The 26,160-nt window shown below is 33.7% G+C and overlaps 1 protein-coding gene across 1 annotated transcript in view; it reads left to right on the top strand.

The window, feature by feature from the left end:
* Positions 1-26,160, top strand: part of ARHGAP39_1 (Rho GTPase activating protein 39) — a 57,658-nt gene that overhangs the window by 9,834 nt on the left and 21,664 nt on the right. The window contains exons 4-6 of the mRNA XM_051216095.1: positions 1,429-1,476; positions 8,041-8,290; positions 8,331-10,958. Coding sequence (XP_051066648.1) covers positions 8,434-10,104 — 1,671 coding nt within the window. The 5' untranslated portion in view covers positions 1,429-1,476; positions 8,041-8,290; positions 8,331-8,433 and the 3' untranslated portion in view covers positions 10,105-10,958. Of the gene's footprint in view, positions 1-1,428; positions 1,477-8,040; positions 8,291-8,330 lie in introns of the transcript that reaches the window.

Genomic DNA, 26,160 nt, shown 5'->3' with positions numbered 1-26,160 from the left:
ATATTCAGTATTAATTGAATAACATTCAACTCACAAAAATATGAATGTTTTGAAAATAGCGAAACAAACGGTTATTGACAAATTACATTCAGTATGATTCTGGTAACTTTTTGTCTTCTGTTTCAAGCATTTAAACAACTATTCTGTGATGCATACTCACCTAGAAAAGTTATCATAAAATTATTAGTAAAAATAGATGGAAAGATAGATCATGTAAAATCTTAAAAACAATCCAGGCACTCCTAATGCTTATTTGTCAACTTACAAACAAATCGTGTTGTTAAGTCTTTATTGCTGATGAACTTTTACCAGTCAAATTCGAAATGTGATCGCATTAGCACGAAACGTAAATCCAATATTTTGTACCGATCTCCTGTAACCACTTAACATTAAATAAAGGGATTCAGAATGCTCGGTCACTCAGTTTACTTATGAATATACTAATAGAATATGCCCACTTCGGAATAAAAACAGATAATGTCATATAGATTAATACTCGATACTAAAATATGGTTAATTTCGTCCACAGTAGTTTATTTTTGCTTTTTTCTCCAAAGATATAGTTTTCTCTGGATTCCATCCACACTTACTGATGAGCAGTACTAACGGGTACAAAAGTTCATTCCGTGAAATCATTACAAACTACTATTATTAGTCATTATAACATTCAATCTGTCACAGTACCTTATCGAACTATATAGGTTACACATCAGAACTTAACTACAAGACTAAATTAGTATATTATGTAAATACATACAAAGAAATTGACAAATAACTCTGAAAAATAAATTATATAATCTGTAAAGTAATTTTATTTTTTTGACTCAAATTAAAGACTACCGGTATAGTGTTGTGGCAATTGTCGAGTTTTACTTGAAATCATCAACGATCAATGTAAGACCACAATTAAAAATCTGAAAGCACTGGACGGCCATTTCGTCTTAGTTTGGGACTCCTTAGGACTGCTCGTCCACGATTCCGCGTGCGAACGCTTAAACTCGGGATCACTGGTTCGGCATCCAACATCGCTAATGTTTAACTTCAGCCAATCCACCATGTGTCGTGACCATCTTCTATTGTCTTCGGTGTGTAACTGCCTCACACCCAAGACAGTTGGACTCCACTGACCACGGCTTTTCACTAGAACTGAGAATTACCTCTCGAAGCTAGTCATTAGTAAGCACATGATAATGATCACTGTACGCATCGGGGATCGTGGATGCGCACTGTTGAGGAGTCCCATACTAGAACGAAAAGGTTGTCCAGTGCTTCCAGATTTTTAATGGTGATCTCACATTGATCGGTTCATGATCTCAACGTAAAATTATCAGCAAATAACTAATTATGTTATTAAAAGTAAAAGATTCCTTCACACAGCAAATCGTCTCGTTGTCGTTGTCTTCTTTTTGTTTTTTTCTTCCATTTTAGTTACTACAACAAAATCTTCAACCATCATCATTTATGATCCAAAAAAGTGTAGGTTTTCACTGTTTGATGCACTGATTGTAAATTAATGATTCAGTTGTTTGTTTTTCAGAAAAAATTATTTGTACGAATAGATAGAAATTTTCACATGGTTTCCTAGATTTTATTGTATGCTATTCTCTTGGTAATTATTATGCGATTTATATTCAAATATCTGTTTATGTGAATGAATTTTAAAAGATTATGGAAACCTGAGCTATCTAAATCATTTTATTCCTTTAACATTAGATCGTATTGTATTACATATTGTCGCTTCACCATACTTTTAAGTACCTCTTGATAAACATGATAATCTGAAAACAAAACTAAGATCATTGATTATTAACTAATTGGAGTATGTTAACATTCTAATTTTATAACCGCTTAAGATAATTTACAGCACAACTATTAGTGTCTATTCTTTTTTAGCAAAAATTGTATCTGGATATTTTAAAACCTGTGCTAAACTACAGAAAATCTAATGTTTATATAACAATTTTTTATCAGTTAGATTTTTTCCATTTAAGGTGATCATTTTTATGCTATAAGATACATTTAAATTTTATGATCTCCATAAAAAATTCGACAATAATTCTAATGATTAGCTAACATTATTCTTTTAAAACTATCTACCTTCATATCAAATAAACTTCCGAAATCATCATATTGAATATTACGAATGTTCACAACGTTTTGTTGACTGTAACTTTGATAGTTTATTTGAAATGGTCATTTGTCCAATTAAATGTCATACTCCTCATTCAATAGTTACTTATTATGTATGTTATATACAGTTATTATTATTATTATTATTATTATTATTATTATTATTATTATTATTATTATTATTATTATAATATACAATTATTCTTTTAATAACAAAAGTCAACAAAACATAGAGTGTTGCATACGAGTCAAGTTACTATTCTTCTTAGTAACATTGGAAGAGGAAATTGCAGGAAGTAACTCAGTAAAGTAAATCGAAAAAAGCAAACGAATGAATAGGAAAAGATTTGTTATCGAGAATGAAATATTTTAAATCTAGTGTCTGACATACCTGGTGTTCATCACGTTGCCTAAGGTTTCTAACCATTTAATTTCAGCGTATTTTCTGTCGATGTGTACTAGAAAGTTTATACTTCTATAAGTATAGTTTTGAGATTTAGTTGTGTTTTGATCTATTAATTCGTTAAAAGTCGCCAACCTACTTAAAATATTTTCTTAAGCAACTATTTTATTTGTGTGGTACGCCATACTCAACATCGACATATACACTCCTCTTTCATTGCTAAATATCTTACTTAAGAGACGGGTAGTTTATCATCAGCGACTTAAACTGTTTACATGTATCCACACAAAACATCTTTGCGTTTTGAATTTCAAATACTTAGTTTGCAAGTCTTTCTTATTTTTCTTGTCGTCAATTCACCAGTGATGCTTACTCGTGCATGTCATGCCGTGTTTTTTATCTATCAAACGTAGTTCACCCAACAAACACTCGATTAATTCGGACAGAATAAGAACTCGAAGTTCATAAGTTCTTTACGGAGTGACTTTAGCCCGAGAAACATTGTTTTCAATCATTCAGCTGATGGCGTTCCGTTTTAATACGAAAAACTAATATCAACTAATCTGTTTACTTGATAACTATTACTTTTAAATGTTTGCATAGGACTTTAAATAAGTCGCCAATTATCTATATCCCCACGTGTTCCCATTTGAGTTCGCCAGCACTATATATATTAGGCGGTGTTGTACCAAATTGTGGTCAAACTTATCTAGGAGAATTAACAATCTTGTGGATTTATTAAAATATGACTGCTTAAGAGTAAAACATTAACTTTATTAATCCAGTAGAAATATGTATAACAACTACTTTATGTGAACTTAAATCTGGTGTTTTCTTTCCAAAATAAGAGAGATGGCTCAGATGTTAAGGCGTTTTTCATAATTTGAAGACAAATAGTTTCAATGATGGTCTTTATTAATTGAATCGCATTACCGTAGCATCAATTACTTTCTATTTCATCCAAATATTTCCTTAGTTTTTACTTGCTTACACTACTGAACTTACTATGATTACTATATAAACAAAAAACAATAATGATAATCGTAGCCAACATTACTAACAATTCATTTTTATTAATTATCTTGGATTTTATTTTATTTTGTGCCGTCCATTATACCACAGCTGTTATTGTCATTGGTAATGTTTTCTTGTATTCCAGTTATTGTATACTAACCCAACTCCATATGATATAATATTCATTATATATATCCTACACTATTGAGTGTGGACGACATAAATTTACTACAAAAGTATAATATTATTTACTTAAACAGTCGTTTATATAATATACTCCGAAATGATTCTTGAGTTATTGCATTCTTTATAAATAATAAACTATTGTGTGAAAAGAAATACCATCTAACATCTGTTATATTCACTGTATAAAGCTTAAATATGAATGTTATAAATCCAGAATGTTTAGTTGTTGTCTCTCCTGAGTTTTGTATCATTTAAAATGATGATTGAATTAAATTCAACTTATATTGTAAATGAATAATTCAACCATATCTACTTACGTCTGTTGCCCCTCGTGAAGGGGTCTAGGTCGCCCATCAGGATTCTCCATCGAACTCTGTCTTGGGCAATCCCTTCCAGTTACTATTCATTCTTTTGATGTCTGCTTGCGATTCCCAACGCATTGTGTTCCTTGGCATTCCTCTTTTCTCTCCAAGATTCCAAGTTGGCACTTACTTCGTGAATCCAACCACGCACTACTTGAATTCGACTTGATTTTACAAGAACTTCTGTTTCTCATGATATATTAAGATATTCATCGAATACTAATAAAATTGATTCATTTTGAATGTGAATAAGATTTTCGATAAGAATTAAAACTCGTATAATGTTAAATTTGGGAATTAAGAAAGTGAGATGCTTTGTAAGATTAGGTTATTATTAACAAACATTGTCCCGACCGTTGTTGCTACGTTGACGTGGTGTTCGGACTTGCCTATCGTGATGAAGCAACCGAGCTATACTGGCTGGAACAATCGGTCCTCAAGGTCCTACCATGTCAGACAGGTCGGTTGAAGAGCAGCAAGAATAAAAGCAACAAACCCAAGGTCCGAAGGCGAAGTCGTACTGCTGACTGTACAAAGGTGTGACAGCAGTAAGGTATTTCCTTCAGACAGATAGCATGACAGCGATGCTGCCTTCCCACTAGGAGGGGTGGGGTTTGAAAAGGTCGACCCTAAAAATGCACACCTCGCCTTATCCTATAGATATCCGTCTCCGGCGGTAAGGCCTCAACAAGTACGGGGCAGTTGTCCCTCGGGCACTGCGGTCACGCTCTCAGGTCACTAAGACCACCTCTAAACCAGTTTCCTTTTCAGGTACCTCTAGAAAAACCCTTCCACGGTGTGTGCAACCGGGAAGTGATAACCGCCCTCATACCTCTAACAGCACTCAAGAACAATGAACAAACATTGTAATTAAACTAGATAATAGATGCTTTTATCCATTACGACATTTTAGGTTGAAAAGTACATAATCAACACTGGCCCAAAGTTAGTCATTACATTTAAAACGTTTCATTATCAGAAGCCGTGACCAGTAGAGTTGTGAATTAGTAACTCACTGAAGGCAATGGTGGACGGTGGCGCAATTTCGTGGGTTGGTTGAAATTAGACATTAACACCGTTGGATGCCGGCTCAGAGGTCTAAAGGTTAAACGTTCGCGCGCGAGACCGATAGTTCCTGGATCCGAATCTCGCGAGGCGGGATCGTGGATGCGCACTGCTGAGGAGTCCCACAATAGGACGAAACGGTCGTTCAGTGCTTCAAAGTTTTCCATAGTGGTTTAGCTTCAATTGACTCATGAATTCAACTATTAAATTACTATAATATTCACAATACCCCTTTCTGATTATAAACAAGTAACCACTGAATGTTATAGGTAAACGGGAATTTCCTGTGTAACTTTATACAAGTCATAAATCATGTTTACTTCATTATTCATTTTATTGTTTATACAGTTAGGAAAACGAGCAAATGAAGACTTCAATCAGACATTAGTAAGTTGAAAATTCCTAGTTTTAAACACATACATGCAAACAAATAACTTATTATTATTAGACTTATTACATAATCCTTCCTAAATGTATACGAATGTGAAATTTCGAATTTTCTGGGCGCATAGTTACTAAAATCACATTCTTTAGCATGTGCACACAAATAACATACAAATCGGGAGCAACATAAAAATGCTTTATATACGTTTCAATATCTTGATGTGCATATTTTCCTCTTGCTTTGTGAAATATTGTATCATACTTCTTGAAACCATGTATGTGTCACATATAAGGTTTGCTTTGTCCATTACTTGTTCACGAATCAATCATTTGTATTTTTATGTAATAAAAATTAAGTATGTATACATTTTGTATTGTGTACTTGAAACCATGACAGACATTTTATTTGTGCTATTTAAATTATTTATACGTCCAGTGAAGAACTTTTTCATTGGGATTTATTCTAATTTTATGTTTCTATTCCGGGAAAATAATAATTTGTTCATTATGAAATTAAACTAGACGTTTTGAAATCAGTTTCAAGTTAAGAGGCTCCTAACTTCGATTTTTTAGAAGCTTGAAAACAGATTTCTTATTGTCAAGAAAATGAATATCATTCACTTACGTCTTACCTTACGCTACAGTCATTTGTTAGTTACACTTCTACCAATAATAGTAGTAGTTTCTGTAGATGTACTGAACAGTAATAATTAATAATAATATAATCTTACCCATTTAAAAGTTTGTACACTAGGTTTTTTAGCGACACTCTGGATATATTCCAGTGTAAATTGACTAATTATACAAATGAACAATAAATATGTCATACGTGTTCTTTTGTTATCTGTTTGTCTGTGTTATTGAAGAACGCACTAAATATCCGTATAGTGCTTCCACTTGTACGTATATTTCTTACTCCACTTCTTAACCCTCATCATTATCTATGATTTTTTAAGTATTCTGGATGTTTGTGTTCAAAGATTTAAGTATTTGATTAATAATTGTATCGGTTTGTATATTCGTTTATATAGATCCTGCTACTTAGGTGCTCAAACTCAAGTAGGTGGAGTAGATTTTGGAGATGTACACTACTGGTTGAAAGTTTAATACTTTAGCCACTAGGTTATCGGTACGCTTACCATATAAATAAACTACTACTAACTCGCTGACTATCGGCGTTATTTAGGAATAAACTTGCGAGTTTCATTTTCAATTATTTCTCATAAATTTGAATGCATAGAAAGAACAGCGATTGAATTAAAAATCAATTCATGCTAGTATGCTGATTATTATCAATTGTTTGCATATTTGATATTGTATACACTTACTGAAGTGACAGTAATAAAATGTTGGCTAATCCAAAGTGCTTAAACGAAGAGTTGGAAAAAAACGTTTTCCAATGAGGTCTAACGACTAAATGAATATATAATAAGATTGAAGTAGCCTGATATAATTGTAAGGATAAGAATTATCTAGAAGTTAAAACTTCTAGTCATGAGTTGCGTAGATCAAAATTAAACAGTATGATTAAAAGCATTCTAATATCAAAGCCATGATTTCAGCAGACATTTAACTTTAAAGTACTGTCTATTGCTCCCTTGCTATAATATATAATCATAGCATTGACAACCTATCAAAAATGAAAATCCTTTTCACACATTAATTCATCGTTTTGAGTTTCCGGTTAGCTTCTTTCATGCTAGTCTGAACTAACCGTTTACTGTTTATACCTGTAATTTTTTGCTAGTTCTCGTTAACTGTAATCTAATGAAGGATGATGTCTGTTCCCACTGTTATTTCCTAATGCCTTTGTTTGTTTGTTGCTAATAATTCACTGCTTTTTACAACAATCATCTGGAGATCATGCTAGACTTTTAAAGGATTAAAGTACCTACCAAAAATGTTTACTGCACTTTCATCTAAGTAAACGTCACTTGTTAGTTAAGTACTGTAATATATATGCTTTCGCACCAGCTGTGAATTTCCGTTTGGATTATATAATAAAATTTTGATTAGATGATATACAAAATGAAATATAAAGAAATTTTAAGGCGGCTAGGTTTAATTATACTCATCAGCTTATAGATATGTTGACATATATTCTACATATGAGAAAGTCGATTATCAATCCATCCATGACAGACAATACAAAAATTAGTGTTTGGATTGAGACAACTTATCATATTCTATGTCTAGAGAATAAACTATTCAGACATGCATAACTATGCTTAGACAGTTGAATACTTCAGAAGCTGTCCATATGGTAAAACGATATCTGTGTTTTCAATACTGTGTCGAACATTTGAATCCTGCTACACTTACATCAGTTTGAGCAACCGCATAGTGCCACTAGCCTTCATCCATAAAGTTTAGTTTAAAATTTTACTCGGCGGTTGCGTTATTTTAATTTTTGTCATCTACTTATATTTTCCTAATATTTCACAAGAAATGTGTATATGTATGCCATTTAATTAATTATTTATTTTTCTACTCTAGGATATGGGAGTACTTCGACGTTCAAATAATAATAATAATATAAATACTGACTACCAAGAAGAACGCTTGTCAACATCCTTAAACCAAAGGAAATGTACAAATTCATTCATTACTACTGAAATACCAGATTATTCACTCAATAATATGATTGTACAACAAGATAATAATATTAACAATAATAGATTAAGCCATCATCCCATGCCTATGTCAACAAACAGTAATCATGACCATTCAGTTGCAATAAATGAAAGTATGAATAGTATTCACTCACCTTTATCACTATTATCTAGAACATCAGTAGTAACTGACATCCCTAACATATCGAATATAAATCATGATAATCAACGTGTTCGTGATTGGTTACGAGATGCTGTTGCTACTACAACTAATGAAATGAAATCTACTGTTATTAATAATAATACTGTTATTGCTACAACAACAGCTAATAATAATACTAATGAATTCATCATTGACAATAGTAACACTAAGAAACCTGGTTGTTTATCTGATCGCCCTATCCGAAGACATAATATTCAATCATCACAACTTCAAGGATTAATAGAATTCCCTGCTCCATCTGAAGATCAATTTCCAAATTTACAATTTAGATCAGTTTCTCATTCAGTTAATCCAAATCATAGTAATTCCGCCAACTTGATTCCTGGTAATACATACCAAACTTCATCATGCAATACCTCTAATTATCCAATACAATATGATCAAAATGTACCTTGTAAATTTACTGACAATATTATAACTACTGTATCGTCTGAATCTGCTACCAGTATTCAGAAAGAGTCTGGTGTAAATAATTCTGATGAATCTATTGCTGATATACAACAAAACACCAACCTTAGTAGTGACAAGTCATTTCAATTTTTCAACTCTAGTATGTGTGACGTTGTTAAACAATCCTCTATGCCTCCCACAATTTCATATGGTATATCACAACCGGTACCTCGCCAGCGTGCATTTCCTCGTACTAATCCGACTGTATCACGTCCCTCCGGTAATGGGACTTGCACCCTACGTCGACCTTGTACTATCCCATCGGAAGGGTCACCGATCTCTCTGTTTCCTACTTCTGTCGCTTTTAGTCAGTTTAGTGATACCACCTCTGCAAGAGCTTCAATGACCGACTCAAAAATTCCTATTATTCATGAATCAAACTCAAAAGACTCCTCTTCCTTCATTAAACAAAAATTGATTGAGCATATATCAAATGATCTGATACCCCAAGATATTTCCAATTCGGATAACACACCTAAATGTATGGTAACTTCTCCATCTCAAGTTTTAAATGCTCCTCTTAAGGTTTCTTGTTCAGTCAATGCAATCACACCTTCATACTGTTCAAATAAATATAATATTAAAGTATCTTCTGGGAATTATCTTCCTGTTGATAGTCCTCTATCCGCATCCCCTCATCCTTCTTCTTCACCATTATCTCCCACCTCATTTTCAAGTGCATCGTCAGCTACTGCTTTGACAACTGCTAATTCTGATGAAAGTATAGATATGCCAAATAGCATGATGTTTGATTCGGAAAATTGGAATGTGTTCTCATCAGATATGAAAAATGATTCTAATATAGTTAAGATTAATAAGACTACTACTTCTCCTTGCCTTCTCAATACCACAACTGATTACAGTTATCACTTTCCTACTTTAGATGAAAGTTTAAATGAGGAAGAAGATTATTTGAGACCTCCTACACCTCCTCCACGTTCAGCATCGACATTATGTTCCCCAGGAATCCCTGGTGCTTTTTTCGTCAGTTTCCCGAATCATATATCTTTGAATGTAATAACATCATCATTCGACCAAGCTCCAGGATACTTACAAATTAGTTGTCCCTATTCTTCACAACCTTGTCCTAGTCCTTCGTCTACACCTATTACAAATTTGTCAGTATCTTCTTCCTTGTCGCGAAATCATCCTTCACGTGCACATGTTATCCAACCCAATTCCCGCCGGGCTCATCGCACTCAGTATTACACTCAACAAATACATACTGACTTACATTGTAAGTTTTCGATGTTTAAAGTGGACGATGATAAGTGATCTGTGGCCTGATTTGATGTCTTTTTTAGCTATGTAACCTGGGTTAATTAATCATGGTACAAAAAATAGCTGTACTTATGATATGTTTTGTTTTCTGGACAGTTCTGCTACTTTTAATAATTCCTTTCGACCTAATTAATTGGTACACAAATGATAAGCCTTCGTTGAATTATGGCGATTGGGCTATAAGCTGTAACTTACAAGCCACTTTTTATTTCAGTGTATTATATTACTTTAAGAAAAATATAGCGAAGTAAATTTCTCAGGTTTTATAATGCCAACACTTGGTTAGATAATACGAAAATACTGTTTACACTGATTAACATTGTTATATAATGAATATTTCAACGTTTAGTATTTATGATACCTTATTATCCTGTAAAGTGATTTATTTAAGCAGTCATCCAATCGATAAGGTTCAGCAAGATTCATATAATATTTTAAATAAACAAAATCATCAAGTAAGCTTGAAACGAATAGCTAACAGTATGCGTCATAAATTTAATTCTTTCGTTACTTGCTAACTTCACACCACTTATAAACAGCTAGAAATAAAAAAAGAGATGAAGTACTTAGTAAGTTGTATTTCCTTATGAAGCATTAATAGCCTTTTATCAGTATAGTTCAATATGTTCTTCAGATAAGTTGGTCTGTACACTACTACTCTTTTCAAATAATAATACTACATTGCAAAAGGATGATATATCTATCTTTCTGATTATAAATACATATCAATAAAATCATCATGCTACGCTCTACACATGTGTACCGTTATGATAAATTAATAAAAATCGACTCGAGTTTTTTTTAAAATGATTTTCGCGTACCTTTACGTGATCTTATTTTAATTCACTGTCAATCATTTAAAATGTGAAATTTTAAGAATTATTTGTTCTCTGCACTTGTGATAGCATTACACAATCATATGTATCAACAGTGAATATAACAATAATCACTGTTATCATTGTCATGTATTGTTGTTCACATGTAATTCCGTTCTTGAAAAATGTTTACATTGTTTATTGTGTGTATGATAACAGAATTTTTTCTAAAAAGATGTAGGGAAAATCGCGTGCATAAATTCTGATTTGAATTTATCCACTCTCTTGACTTTCAACTTATGTCGATATATAGAATGGCCCAATTATACTGTGCATTATGAATAGTTTGTAGTGATTTTATCAAATTTTATTCAAGTTTAACTGTATCATATTTTTTGGCTGCCCACTTATCAATTTCACTATTGATCGAATCATTCAACATTACGCAAATCACTTACTTAGTGGTGCCTATAATATCTCGTTGTCTTTTTGCTGAATTGTATGTATTAATGTAATGATATTCAGCTATATTTTAAATTTAATCAAGTGGTACTCTACTGATTTTTAGGAGTTCATATGGTACACTTCCAAATCTCTTAAGTCTATTATTCAGAATCACTTTTGAAGTATTTATATCCTCTAGTGAAAATTCTTATTGTCATAGCATTAGAATATTGTATGTTCAATACATTACTCGAACGTTTATTTATTCTACTGTACACAGGTCAACAAACTCCTTTTGAGATTTGTTTAAAGTTTAAAAAGACCGTAGCTGCTACCTTGACGCGGTGGTCGGGCTTGCCTATCGTTATGACCCAACCGAGTTATATTGGCTGGAACATATGTTCCTGTAGGTTCTACCATGCCAGGCAGGTCGATTGGTGAACGGTAAGACTAAAAGCAGCAACTCAAGGTCTGAGGGCGAAGTCGTACTGCTGACTGTAGAGGGATGTGACAGCAGTAAGGTGTTTCCCTTGGACAACCAGCGTCTGCAGCGGTGCTGCCATCTCACAAGGAGGGGTGGGGTTAGAAAAGGTCGACCCCAAAAATGTCACGCCTCACCTTACCTCACGGATTTCGTCTCCGGCGGTAAGGCCCTTTGATGAACAGAGCTAACACATTAAAAACCTCTCACAAGAAGGCCGTGCGCGAGCGGCCTCAATCAGTTGTCCCAGGTCGTTAAGACCAACACTAATCCGACTTCTTTTTCAGGTTCCTCAAGAAATACCCTTCCACGGTGTGGACAGCCGGGAAGTGATATAAGCCCTCATACCCGTAACAGCACACGAGGCGAAGTTGGCCACATTCAAATCCTTCCTACACCTCCTAATAACTTTCTTATCTCCACCAATAACCTTCCTCACGTCTGTTTATCACCTCGCACCGCTAGGGCAAACGATTCGAGTACGCGGAACGCTATTCCTGGTCTCCTGAAACCACGTTCTAAAGTACACGTAGGAGCTTTTAACGTCCAAACACTGTGCCAAATAGGACAATGGGCTTCCTTAGCTAGGACTTTGGAATCCCGCGCCATCTATGTGTGCTGCGTCTCCGAAACGCGCATACAGGATCCAAGTAGCGTCATTCATTTGACCTCACCATGCCAAAATAAAGAACCGACTCGATTCACACTTCGTGTATCTGGAAGTCCTGATTCTGCTTCCCGTGGCCTCGCCGGCGTAGGTATAGCATTGAGTCCTAGGGCAAAACTAGCTCTCTTAGAGTGGATCCCAGTAGACAGTCGTTTGTGCGCTGTCCGATTAAACGGAACAGTAAGGATCCGAAAAGATAGGGACACTCGTCGTTGCCTCTTCGTCGTCTCTGCCTATTCTCCCACTGACTGCAGCTCAGATGATGTAGGAGATGAGTTTTACAGAAAGCTTTCGACCTTCTCCGAAAAGCTAGGCGCTCTGATATAGTAATAGTGGCTGGTGACTTTAATGCTTAAGTAGGTCAACTAAGCGATAGGGAAAGACACCTAGGTGGATCTTATGGTGTCGTGGCTCAAAGAACAGATAATGGCGACCGTCTGTTGCAGCTACGTCCAGATAACCGCCTCTTTCTTGCAAATACTAACTTTAAGCATAAGGAAATACATCTTTTAACATGGCGACCCCTTAATTCGTCCCAACATTGGACCCGAATAGATCACGTCGCCATCAGCCACCGATGGAAGGGCTCGATAGAAGACTGTCGCTCATTCTGGAGCACATGCTTAGATTCAGATCATGCTCTAGTGCGAGCGCGTATTTGCCTGCGTCTTACTGGACGTAAGGAAGACGCTGCAAGGAAACCTCTTAGGGCCCTACTTAATGATAGTCAAGCTAAGAGTATATTTCAGGAACAACTAGAAAAACAGTTAGTTAGCCATGTATGTGATGCCCACTCCGAGGCAGCATGGAATGATATCCGAAAAGCTGTGGAAACAGCAGTGATATCTGCTAGTACGGTAAACCGTAAGGTTAGGGAGCAACACTGGATCTCAATGATATAGGAGTAGGTTGGAAGAAAGCCAGGGGCGGCCGGTAAGAGTAGAGGATATCAGTAGGTTACTAGTATTTAACCATAGGTGTCTTCGAAATATTGCTCGTATATCCTGGGACCATCGAGTAAGTAATGCAGTTGTTAGGAAACGGGTACTAGGTAAGGATGGCAAATCAATTGATGACGTAGTGAAACTTCATCAGTTGAGATGGCTGGGACACGTGTTACGTATGCCCAACGACCGACTGCCTCGACGTGCGATGTCCAATGGTATGGGAGTAGGTTGGAAGAAAGCTGGGGGCGGCCAGACCAAAACATGGCACAAGTCCATGAAGTCACTGACAAATGGATTGAGCCATGTTGGTAGGTGTAGACTACTTGGTTGGGGACCGCGAGATGATAGCAACCGATGGTTAGAGACCCTGAATGACATGGTTCAAAATCGTTTGCAATGTCGCAGGTGCATCCACTCTTTGTGTTCTCCTAAATTTTGATCTCCTTATTCCTCCTTGTCTCTTTTTCTCTCTTCCCAAATTTATTTCACTGTATTATACTCTTTAAATAGTGTTGTGGATGCGGAGGAATAGACCAATAATTATGATGTTAAGTCCAATGGTGTCCTTGGACTTTAAATGGACATTTCTTATTGGTCGATATCTGTTCACTTGTTGAATATTGTACAAAATGTTGTTTTCTATTTTTATGGTACGATGTGGTATGCTTGATTGGTATATAAACAAAGTATGTTTGAAATATAATGATTCATAACTCAGAGGCTGTGACTTGTGTTCTTGATTCAACTGGCTGGGACAGACAGCGAAGCAGGGCCAATCAGGGCACTAGGTCGTCCTAACGTGTTTTCCGTGTCATTGTCCACTGTAATCGATCAATAAGACGCTGCTTATCAAAAACCTGCAGTCACACACGTTACAACAAATAGCATCTCCAAACACTAATTTTCCCGATTACTGCTTATACTCTTATTACCTCTACCACTACGGGATTTGAATCGACCGCTACATCTGTGTGCTAATGTGGTGTGGCAACTCGAACTGATGTACGTACGTACGTACGAAGTTCTACGTTGTTACTGACTGGCTAACTTAAAGTTTTAACGACCGCATCACATGAATTTCTTACTAAAGTTGATCTCCCAAAGTTGTTAATAAAACTTGAGGAAAACTCTTATAGAGTTTGTAAAGCAATGCATTTTAGTGGGAACAAGTCACTAAAGGAAACTCCTCTTTTCAAATGAATCAAGCATTTCAGTAACAGTAGTGAAAACAACAAACTTCGTATTTAAACTACTTTACTCAGACAGTCTAGCATCTTTTAAGTTGTGTTAATGTTTTCTTTTCTCAAGATTTTTATTTTCCTATCTAGAGATCTGAATCCATCTTTTGTAAGCTGAAATGTAGACTTTATAGTTTAATTTATTGTATATTTACTTTTCATCACCTTTCTTGTATCCAATGTTTCTTACTAATTTTTAATGTTCATTGTCATGATTATATACACAGCTCTTCCAAACAGTAAAGAAATGCAATTCAGTGAAAACAATGTTGTCGATCCTATATGTTTTATCCCACCAACAGATTCGTTTAACTCCCAACAGCCCAGATTCGTTATGACAAGTCAACCAAATATACAACTTAAAAGTACAATTTTACCCAACGCTGTAGTTTGTAGTACAACTGGTGGTGCTAGTGTGTGGGGTACTAAGAATATCGCCATATGGGATGGTAGTAACTGTTTTAACTCTAATACTAGTGAGTCAATTCAAATAATTGATTCCAATGTGAGTAAAACCGCAGTGACAGCTACGGTTGTATCAACAACTACGAAAGGATATTCAACAGCTAATCTGATGAATAATTTTCCACGTTCTGCTTCTGGTGGTTTTATTGGCCCTGCTGAAAGCACAGATTCATCGTCGGTGTGGACTTGTGGTTCTTATAACAATAACAATAGTAATAATCGGTCACGTCCTACACCACTTCGTAAAAGTGCACAACAAATTTATGTTCATCCAGATCATCCAGCATTTTCTTCATTCATCGGACCATTTGACTGGCCGAGTCATTTATTTAAAGCTGACCAGGATATATTTACATTAATGAGTTGGACGAAGGTAATCTGGCCTATTTATTTGTAGTTTCCAGTTTAATGTTAGGTTTATTTGCCATCGTACTATACATAGTTATCGGAAACTGCATTATGTCTGATTTCATAGAATAAGACAGTAAACATCTAATGTAATATGGCGTTTATATTTTCTAGCGGTATGACGTTCATTATATCAGCTGTCTGCACACACTTGACAGTTCACTATGAGGGCTAGTGATACTACTCGTTCGCGGCAGTCGAAGTAAGTGGAGCGAGCCTCGAACCTGGGCCTCGGTGGCTGAAAGTCAAACGCCTCAACCATCAAGCCACCGCTTCTTTAAATAAGTAGATTTATTTACGAAAAAAGTAACTCAACTAACATTTCTAAAAGTGCAACGAACAGTACTCACTCCCACATTTTACTATATTCTTGACTCATTTCTCTCCCTCTCTGTATATTCCTGTCCATCATTACCAAAAGCAATTAAAAAAGTGTCCTGCAGCGAAATATTACATCTAAACCAGTGTAAACATATTTACATGTATCTGTATTCACGAAATGGTTCTACCGTAGTTAATTAGTCGCATCGGCATTCAAAATTATTTTGATATAGCCCACTTTAATATTACTACTATTTCATTCATTATGAGGATCCGAATACATAAAAGAACGGGTCTTACTATGGCATTGGATAATTTTCTTTTATTTGTATACTAAGACTTTAATGAATAGTCCCATGTTTCCTTGAACTGTGTAATGTTAATAGCAATTAGATTAATCCAATCACTTATTTGAAACAGTTATATTCTTTAGTTACTAAAATCATCTCATTTAACACCTTTGGATGCCGAGTCACTTATGTCCAAACTAGACATTAGGGTGGAAGAATAGAGTAAAAGAGGTTACGTTTAAATTACAATGGCTGTGGAACAGAAATGGGTATGGCAGTGAATCATGCATCAAACGAAAGTGTATGGCTTATAGAATAAACTAGAGGCAAAACTAAATGTCAGTATTTTATAGACCTCGAATTAAGTGAAATAATGTTCTTAAAAATAGCTTCTGTTGTTCGTTGTGGCTTCTTTGTTTCTCTGTTCATATCACCGGATTATGAAAACACCAAGAAGATAAACTTTTTTCCATTTATAGTTTTGTAGTTTTTCAGGATTTTCCAAATTAAGTACGTATTTAAAATGGCATTCATAATTTCATATGAGTTCTTTACTTAATAATGAGAATATTCATTTTATTGATTATAATATATTTAGTATAATATTCATTTCTCAATTTACAATACTTGCTGAATTCATTTATGAACTATACCGTACCATTGATTTTTGTTCATTTTAGTCTAATTTTTCAAAACGTATATTGGTATCTTCGGAACCTGCACTAAAGAAACAAGTTGCTCAGTTGTTTAAAGGTAACCCTTTTTTCTATATTCATGTATGGTGGCGTTGTAACAGCAGTTGTTTGTACGTGTACAGTTAATATAGTTAAAACAATTATATAACACTAAGTTATCCCTTCGTGTTTTTTACACTAAAAGCTATATTAGTAAGTAAATAGATTTATCGATAAAACAAATAATGTTTGTTACAAAATGATAATCGCATAATTTCTTATTAACGATAAGGCTTATTATTTAGGGTAATGCAATAAATTGGCCACGTAATCTTCTCCACTCATTTTACTACTTTGTACTGTAATTATTAGTAACACTTCTGAAGAAATTTTCATCTATCACATGAATAGTTCAAAATGATACTTTAAGATTTTATCTTATTTTTTTGTAAACTAACTCTATTCTAACACTTTCTATGTACTATCCCACAAGAAAATATCAGTGTAAGTGTTAAACTACTTACATTTTCTTTTTAATTATTTATTTGAAGTGTATTTAGTACTTAACAAGTACCCATTTCCTATGAATTATTCTTCATTCAGGCCTTTTGTTCAAGTTCCTTTATATATAGGCACATCCCATAGTTGAGTTTCCTGTGTAAATTATCAAGTTTATGCACATATCAATCAAAGGAAACTGATGGTAATGTTTCTTAATTTTCTGAAGTAGTATCTCTTCGATTCTTCACTATTTCGTCTTTCGGAATCGTCAGTAACTTTATCTAGGCTTCTGATTTGGTCTCTTTACATTTTTTACGTAAAAAACCTTATAACAGTATGTGAATACGCATAAAGTTTTAAAATTTGTTCATTTTCGTGTTTACCAATTTATTTTAGTAACCTCATGCAAATTCATGCAATGGGTTATCGTTTTATACTTAGTATACTAACTTCATTAACACTGAATCATTTTCGGATCTTGCTATTGTTTGGTGGGCAGTTGTCAATTTCCAGTTCCTCACATCATGGGAGGATACCTTTTGAGGCACCTACTAGGGAAATTGGATCAACAGTGGTTTTGGTAACTTGTGTGTGACTCCAGAGCCCAAAGGTTAACTGTATGGGACTGGTCGCTCACGACCTTTCAGCGAACCGTGCTCAATGTGTTCACTTTGTGTTCTAGAGGTCTGATTGCTGTTGACAAAATCCTGTGACACAAGTCGACTAAATTGTAATAGACTGGGCAATTAAACTGCAGTCTTCACTTTAAGTTTCTAATTCATACCATTCAAAACATTACAGTATATGGTTACTAGTAAAACACCCAGTTCATAGTAAATTTCTCATCCCCATAAAGCGGCATATTTAAAAAATATAATTGTTTCATCATCATTCAAGTGTATTTATTATTTATTATTACTATTATTATTTGAACACATAGATATCGGTACAAGGAGGCACCAAATACATATGTCCACACAAATCTCATTTGATTTGTGTGAGGGCGTGATACTAGCGGGGTGCCCAAACCGAAGTAGGTAGTTTTCCTAGGGGGCCACGCCCGGAGCCTTCGCCCTAAAGGTTTGATCCACAAGTCAGTGGAGCATCGTAAGGAGATGCAGTCCCATGGTAGCCGGTGACCAACAATTGGTTCATACGCCATTTGTTCACTCAGGATACTGGAGCCCATGTGCATCATTGGTTTGGAATCAGGGTTTTCCAACTCCCCTAGGTAGACTCTCCGTGTCCACCAACCCGGTTAAAGCGCCGGACATTCTCTTTTCCTCCTCTCAATTTCGTAAACAACAGTAATGCCTCGAGAAGGCAGTGAGTAGGACTTCCATGGCAGTGGTTGTATGAACGTGGCCATGTGAGAGCATTTGGAGAGGGAGAGTGGGCTCTTCCCACTCTCGACCCTACCAGGGCATTTCATATGAACAGTTCAATAAAGCGTTTTTTCTACTTTTAAAAATCCACTTTAATTTAGAAAGTTGTTACTTTGACTATTATGCAATTTAATCGATGCATTAAATATCGCATTATGAAGAACAAACAATTATTCTTCTTTTTGTATACTCTTGTATATTGTTCACGGTTTTATGATATCTGCTCTCTTCTACTATTTTGAACGTTTATATGTCTTACTTAAAGTGTGCGATGATAATGTTATTGAGAAAGACAGTGATGAAAGCTTCACAGTTAAACTATTTCACTGAAAGGACAAAACAGCTTTAAAAACTTCATCTTGAGCTACAATTAGTTTGCATTGTTTCATAGTGTTTATTCTTTGTTTATCTGATCAGTTTAATAACGTCACTACGTCTTTCATATTGCTCATTATTTGGTTTTTTTTTTAATGTTTAATTAGTGTAGTTTTTTTACCAAAGTAAATAAAATACAGTCTTATATCACGTTCTAAACTTTGTTTTTCTTTTATGAACTTGAAATTATCATAATTCTACTTGTAGTCATTAACTGTAGTATTTTTCATCAGACAATTGTACATCTGATGATGTAGTTTTAACTATTACGTTATGATCGGTTAATTTTTGATCAACAGTTTGTGTAATATTTCTTTCTATGTTTTTTGTCTACTAATTCAAAATTTCATCTATACAAACGGAATTGAAACGATTAATTGTTAAAGATTATAAATCTTGAGTTTATTGATAAATAAGTTGGACATCAATATATCATGTATATGTGTTTTATCCATTCTGATTTCAATGATCAGGTTCAGAAAGCAATCTATCTACTCCTGATTTCATCGTATTGTAACTTTCATAAATACTGGTCTAAGATGATACGGAAGTTGTGGCTACGAAAACTGTTATTGACTTTGAAGATTGTTCACACTGCAGAGTAATTTTGCCTTGACACACATTGACAACAAGACAAAACCGAATAGTTAGGTCATCCTAGTGTGCGACTCTATCAATGCGCACCGCTGCCTTCTTTAGGGACCAAACCGAAGAACTTATGACCTCGCGGCAAGTGTGTCACTTCTCGACCACTGAGTTGGAATATAATTACTTAATCCCACAAGGAAGTCGCTATAATAAGTAGTGTTCCTATGATGATTCTGTGCGAAATCTAACTTTCATCGCTAAAACGTTAGTTGACAATTATGTCTAGCATTAAATGTCACACGAAACGTAAGTAGTGATTAGAATAAAATATGAAACATTTGTTGTGTTTATTTCTATTACAATTTAAGTGATTGTCAAAAGTGTGTCATAATTTAGATATTAAGCTTAAATTCCAACGTTATGCTGATAATTGTCTTCAGACTAGTAAAATGAGAGAAAGATCTTACCGATTGTTTAGAAAAAAACCTGAATTGGATATCAGTAAATTAGCGATTCTAATTAATGTCTGCGATTTAAAGCACAATATTGTTCAACATAGGTTCGTTCGTATTATGAACTGTATCTGCAAATTCTTCGGAATCCTGAAAGAATGTTAAAAACATCTGCCAATTAACAGTCAACAGAAACTTCCTAGGGAGTTATGGTAAAGCGGTGGATTGTGTGTCATATCCTGATTAAATAATTACCGATTTAGAAAATTTTGAGCAGCTTACATAACATCATAGTCAGTCACAAACCTATCAGTATCCTTTTTTTCTGTGCCTAAACTAACCTTGAAAGTAAAACTTCTCTTCATCCTTTTCGATTTTTGTCCTCTACTTGAAGTGTATGAAATTTCCTACATAATAAGAAGTAGTTATCACTGTCAAGCGTTCAAGTAAGAGACATATCGCTTCTTGTATCAAATAACTTATACACATTTGCAAGGAGATTAATATTTTAGAAAAACGCTGGGCAGTTTTCAAATCTGCATTATGGTTCTTAGAGATGTTGAACATATGGCTTTCTTTGTGGATCTTGGATTAACTTTACCCAGATACATTTTTTTCATACGAAGAACAAAGGATTAGTATTCATCTGAATAAACTCTCTTACTTTTTCATATTGAATATTACAAACTTTTGTTTAGTTGTCGGTGATTAATTATTATATTCGATGTTTGATCTTTGATTACAGGAGCATATAAAAATCTCATATACTTGTTAGAGTCTACAGCTCAGTAATCACAAAACGCCTTAACATGAAGTCTTTAACTATATACACTACAGACTAATTTTGTCGACGAATTAAACTGCTCTATTGCGGAAGTACTACACTATAGTATTACGCTCACTGCTGCAAATGAGAAATTCAAACCATGTCACCATTATTATTGCCTTCCTTTACTATGTGGTTCTCTATATAGAATCATTTGACTCAAGGATTCAAAATGTAGACTTGATATTGTACGGTGTTACTAGTAGAAAAGTGCATACTTTTAACGCTTCATAGGATTCATATTGTTTTATTGAGTTACCTAACGATAGTTTTACGTATGAAAAGTATTTTGAAAAAATATATTTTGAGTGGAATCCATTATTCAGTTATTCTTCTCAATTCTACTCAGCTCCAGTGTAGTTCTCCATCTTTATATTAATATTTTACCATTGTCAATGTTATGTTCCCTGAGCTAGATAGTTGAATTGCGGCGTGGTTATTGTCATTTTTGGATAACATCTTCAACACCTACTACATGTAAATATTGTTTAGAACATCAATGAAAGTTGCGTAATCTAATCATCTTTTGGCTCAGAGCATCCATATAAGCCGCATATTCTCCTCATCATTTTAAAAATATGTGTAGTGCTACATTTTTTTTGGTAGGGGAGAAACTAAAAATGTGAATGTATTTCGCAACATTTTTATTCATAAAATCATGTCTCTACTCATAAATGATCCATTAGATTTCTCATGAGAAATAATCAATTACTTTTCGATGCTGCGCTTTGATAACAATCAAAAGTACATAGTAAAACATATTATGTAATTTTGAAGTATTAGAAATCCCCATATATATGTATTATTCTTATATTATGTGAAATTAAGCTTGTTGATTTAAAAGTATTCACTTTCAAACATAAATCATTTGTTGATGGATATAACAAGTCTAGTATTGTGAATAATTGATAAATCACTCAGACGAAACGGTAATTTATTCTGTCATCAGCACACATAGTGTTTTTAAAATATGCTCAACAAATCATATTTTGGTTATAATAATGAAGTTTGTGTTTGTATGAAGTTTTTATAAAGTCAAATAATTCATGTATTATGATACAGAAAAGTTAGTTTTGAATTGACGTTTTTATAATTTATTGCTTTCAGTAGCAGGTCATAAAATCATACCTACATATAAAAATGAATTTGGGTCGTAGTGAAATTTTTTGTTTTTACGTTCACATTTTTCAGCTGATCATTCAAATAAATCCAACATTATGAAAATCGATGAACACTCGGTTACTTCATCTCAGTATGATAATGTGATGTGGCGACTTACCTCGATGCATATGATTGCCACGTTATATATCTCTGACAACTGACTGTTTAGTTCAGAAGTATTTATTGGCTGCTCTTACAGATAGTTTGATTCTATTCCATCCCGCAGTAGGGCAATTGTTCTCTTGTGTCTTATAAATATGTTATTAGGTAATGTGGACGTTTCAAATATTTCTTATGATCTATGGCCGCTCAATAATATCGCGTGACAAAATTACCAATCGGAATCCGTTTCAGTATTAATAACCTTGCATCAACGCTAAGCTCTTATTGGTTCTCAACTCAGTAGCTTTTCTCCCTGCCCTGCCGGTTGAGTTCACAACACAGGAATCAGCCTCCACCGTGCGAATGTTATGTTTCAAGTATATGTAGTTTATACGCAGACATACCCGATCACATCACACTATAAAATGAAAAAATAACAATTATACATGATTACGTCAAAATATGTCTGCGAGTAGGGTAGACTGTAAACAATGAACTGTCAACAGATTAGGAATACTAAATCATCCAACAGTAGTAAGTTAATCTAAAGCCCACGATAAAAGAAATATATATGATAATCTAGTTACCTAATAACTATACAGTAAAATATATTTAATAATAGTCTATAAATTAATCCTAGCAGTTACCATTCCTTTAGTCTTCGTCGGATATAATGAGACCTATACAATGTTTGTGTACATATTTTATTAGGCATATGATAGTACACTGTAAACACAGCTTACTCATTATCATTGTGTTCATGAATTGTCGCAATTTGTGTTTGATTTTTGATAAATTCGATGGAACCTTTATCTTCAGGCATAAAATGCCTTATCACTGGGAACATATCTGATAGTTTATCATAGCGGAACGCTTAGTAATAAAGTATTTATTGACTTATCAAATATCTCTCAATGCATGTAAATACGTTGTGAACATATTTCTAGCTCTTCGCTTCTATGAATTATTTAGAAATAAAATCGGAAACAAGATAATTGACTGAATTGTGTCCAACACTTCCTAGCAATTTGTCTAGTATTTTTATAACACTTAGTGAATGTTCAGTACGTCATGAAATTTTCTATCTGCAAGTTTTATTTGATTCTTGCATAAAACTGTACTTTTGAACGCTTGAAATGAAATAAACGATTACACATTATAGAATTTTGTATATAAAATTCAATAATTTACTCAAAATATAGTTTCATGTATTACTTAAATAATTTAGTTTTAACTGAATGACAATTGTTAGTAGTGTAACATTTCAGCTAGAATGATGTTTGTATTCCATTGCATTACAGTGATTCAATCATTTATGGGTGATAGAAAAGCACGTCTTAGTCTGCCAGATTATGGTTCAATTATTATTCATCGTGCCTTAAGTTCGGCCAATTTACGCGACGAATTATATGCTCAATTGTGCAAACAAACGACAAGTAATCCGGATGTGTAAGTTAATGATATTTTAAAAATCAAATGTATCAATCACTGTAGCAGCAATGAATCTACTGTGACTTTGTGTTATGATAACGATCTATGTTCACAATCTTATCTGCTTATCCATAATCTTTTCGCTTATATTTCTCATTTTATTTCGTAAAATTACGTAGTAATAAATCGTAAAACTGTCTGATCTGTTTTCTGTGTACCCTGTTCAACACTTTTAAACGTATTCAGTTACTTCTAAAATAGGTTGAGTATTACAGACACAAAAACACTGAACTACTTAGTATAAATGTCTTCTTTTAAGAAAAGCTTAATTTCTCTTTTAAATTATCACCTACTGTTATTATGATATTTCAGTGAATCTTCTCCATGATTCATTACACTACTCCCGTTGAAGAATATAAAGATATTGGAGTGTAATATCAAACAATATTTTCAGAAGTCTATATTACAAATTTCATTTACATTATTCAGTTGATAGCCTTAGTCTTAACTTACGTAATCCTACATACGAATCACACTGTTGTTCTTGAATTATTAGTCTGCATTAGTCATCCTTGACCTTGACGATTGGTTAACAAACATCAAACATCTAATGACCAATTTCATAAGGTAGAGATGTGTTTAGTTTTACAGACAATTCGGTTAGAGTTCAGTGTTAGTTCACTAACCTTATACACGAAAAACTTTTTAATTCAATCAGTTTTGATTATCATCGTCATATTTTCCTAACAGTTCGTTATCAAACAATTTATACATCCATGTATTATAAAATAATTTTGTTTGTTTCAACAAATATCTCATTTCTTTACATGTAATAAGGTCATTTTAATTGAAACATAAACCGTATTTTCACATTAGCTTCAAATCACGATAAACTAAGATATCTTAAATGTATCAAACAAGTATTATATATTTTAATCAGTAATACCAGTAGTAATTCGCATGTTTGATCATCTAAGCCACTTGACTATCCACTAAAAGAATTTTGTTTATATAATTTTGCACAAGAATTATATATATTTTTATTATCATTATCTTTGTTTATCTATTATTGTTGTGCACTATGAGTATATGCTCTCTTGATTTACTGCAAACGATAATGACATCTGTATAGAACAGTTGTTTATACTTTTCCCATAAAAAATAGTCTCTTATGTAACAGAATTCATGTAGTTTTTTGCATTAAGCTTTGTATATTAAAATTATGTTTATATTTGATTTGGTCTATTTGATAAATGTCGATATAGTACGTAACAAAATTCAATGTTTACGAGACGTGATTCTTTAAGTACATTATACAGTTGTTTATATATATATATATATATATATATATATATATATATATATATATATATATATATATATATATATATATATATATACGAAAGAATTTTAACATGTCTGTAATAAAGTAAGAGCATAAAGTAACAGTATACTGGGAAGCTTTACCAGTAGACTTAATTATAACGGCGGTTACAAATTTAATATCCATATAATTTCACTAATGGACTGTCATTTAATTGTTAGTATGGATTTTATAGGCTTTGTCAGAAGGGCAAATATTTTGGATTTATCGTAAATACATTAATCCTGGATTGGTTTTACTGATATTGTGTGACATATCTCAAGATCACTGACAATAGTATAGGTTCATTCACTGTATCTTCCTTTGAATCTTGCTCAAGTTTCACCATTTTTTCATACACAACTTCTTTCTGTCTTTCTTACCATATTCCCAACTTTTGGTTTTTCACATAATTGCTGCTACATAAATCCGATCCCTTCGCTATTCATTTTGTTAATTTTATCTCTTCATAGTTACTTGGTATAACAATACACATTTGTGCCAGGCGCGCTACATTGATTATGACCGACTGACCAGAGAATTGTAGTCACCACATATTCCGTACATTCCCACTGTTTTTTTTCAATAAAGTGCCCGTTTCACGCTATCAGTTTCAGTTAACAAATTGCCTACTATAGCATCAAATAGAGTTTTTCATAAATCCAACTCTTCAACAACCTAATCACTTTCCGATAACAAATAAAATAATCCTAGATTAACCAGTAATTCGTTACAAATTGTTTCAAAGAAATCAATTCTATAAATGTTTTTATTCAACTTTAATTTCTAACATCACAACAGCTGCCAATATAATTCGTCTTTTATTTTATTTCTTTTTGTCGCTGCATACCCTTCTCACCCCATTCCACACCTATATTTCATCCTGTCTACTACTATGTTGTTAGAGTGATATAGTGTATACTTGAGACATTTTACTCTTTCTAGGTGAACACCCTTTTGCCTATTTTTTTGTTTTGACTAGTTACGAATTGCACAGTAATTTGCAATGATAAATGTTTTTTTTAAACTATCGACAATAATTCTTTGTTTGCATTTAAGGTCAGTCTGTTATGTTGCCTATTGTTTTGTTTTTCAAAAAAACTATCAACATTGTTT

Source organism: Schistosoma haematobium, chromosome 4 (assembly GCF_000699445.3).
Source record: "Schistosoma haematobium chromosome 4, whole genome shotgun sequence".
Taxonomy (NCBI): Eukaryota; Metazoa; Platyhelminthes; class Trematoda; order Strigeidida; family Schistosomatidae; genus Schistosoma; species Schistosoma haematobium.
Note: the sequence above shows the minus strand (reverse complement) of the source record. Positions and strands in the feature narration are given on the sequence as shown.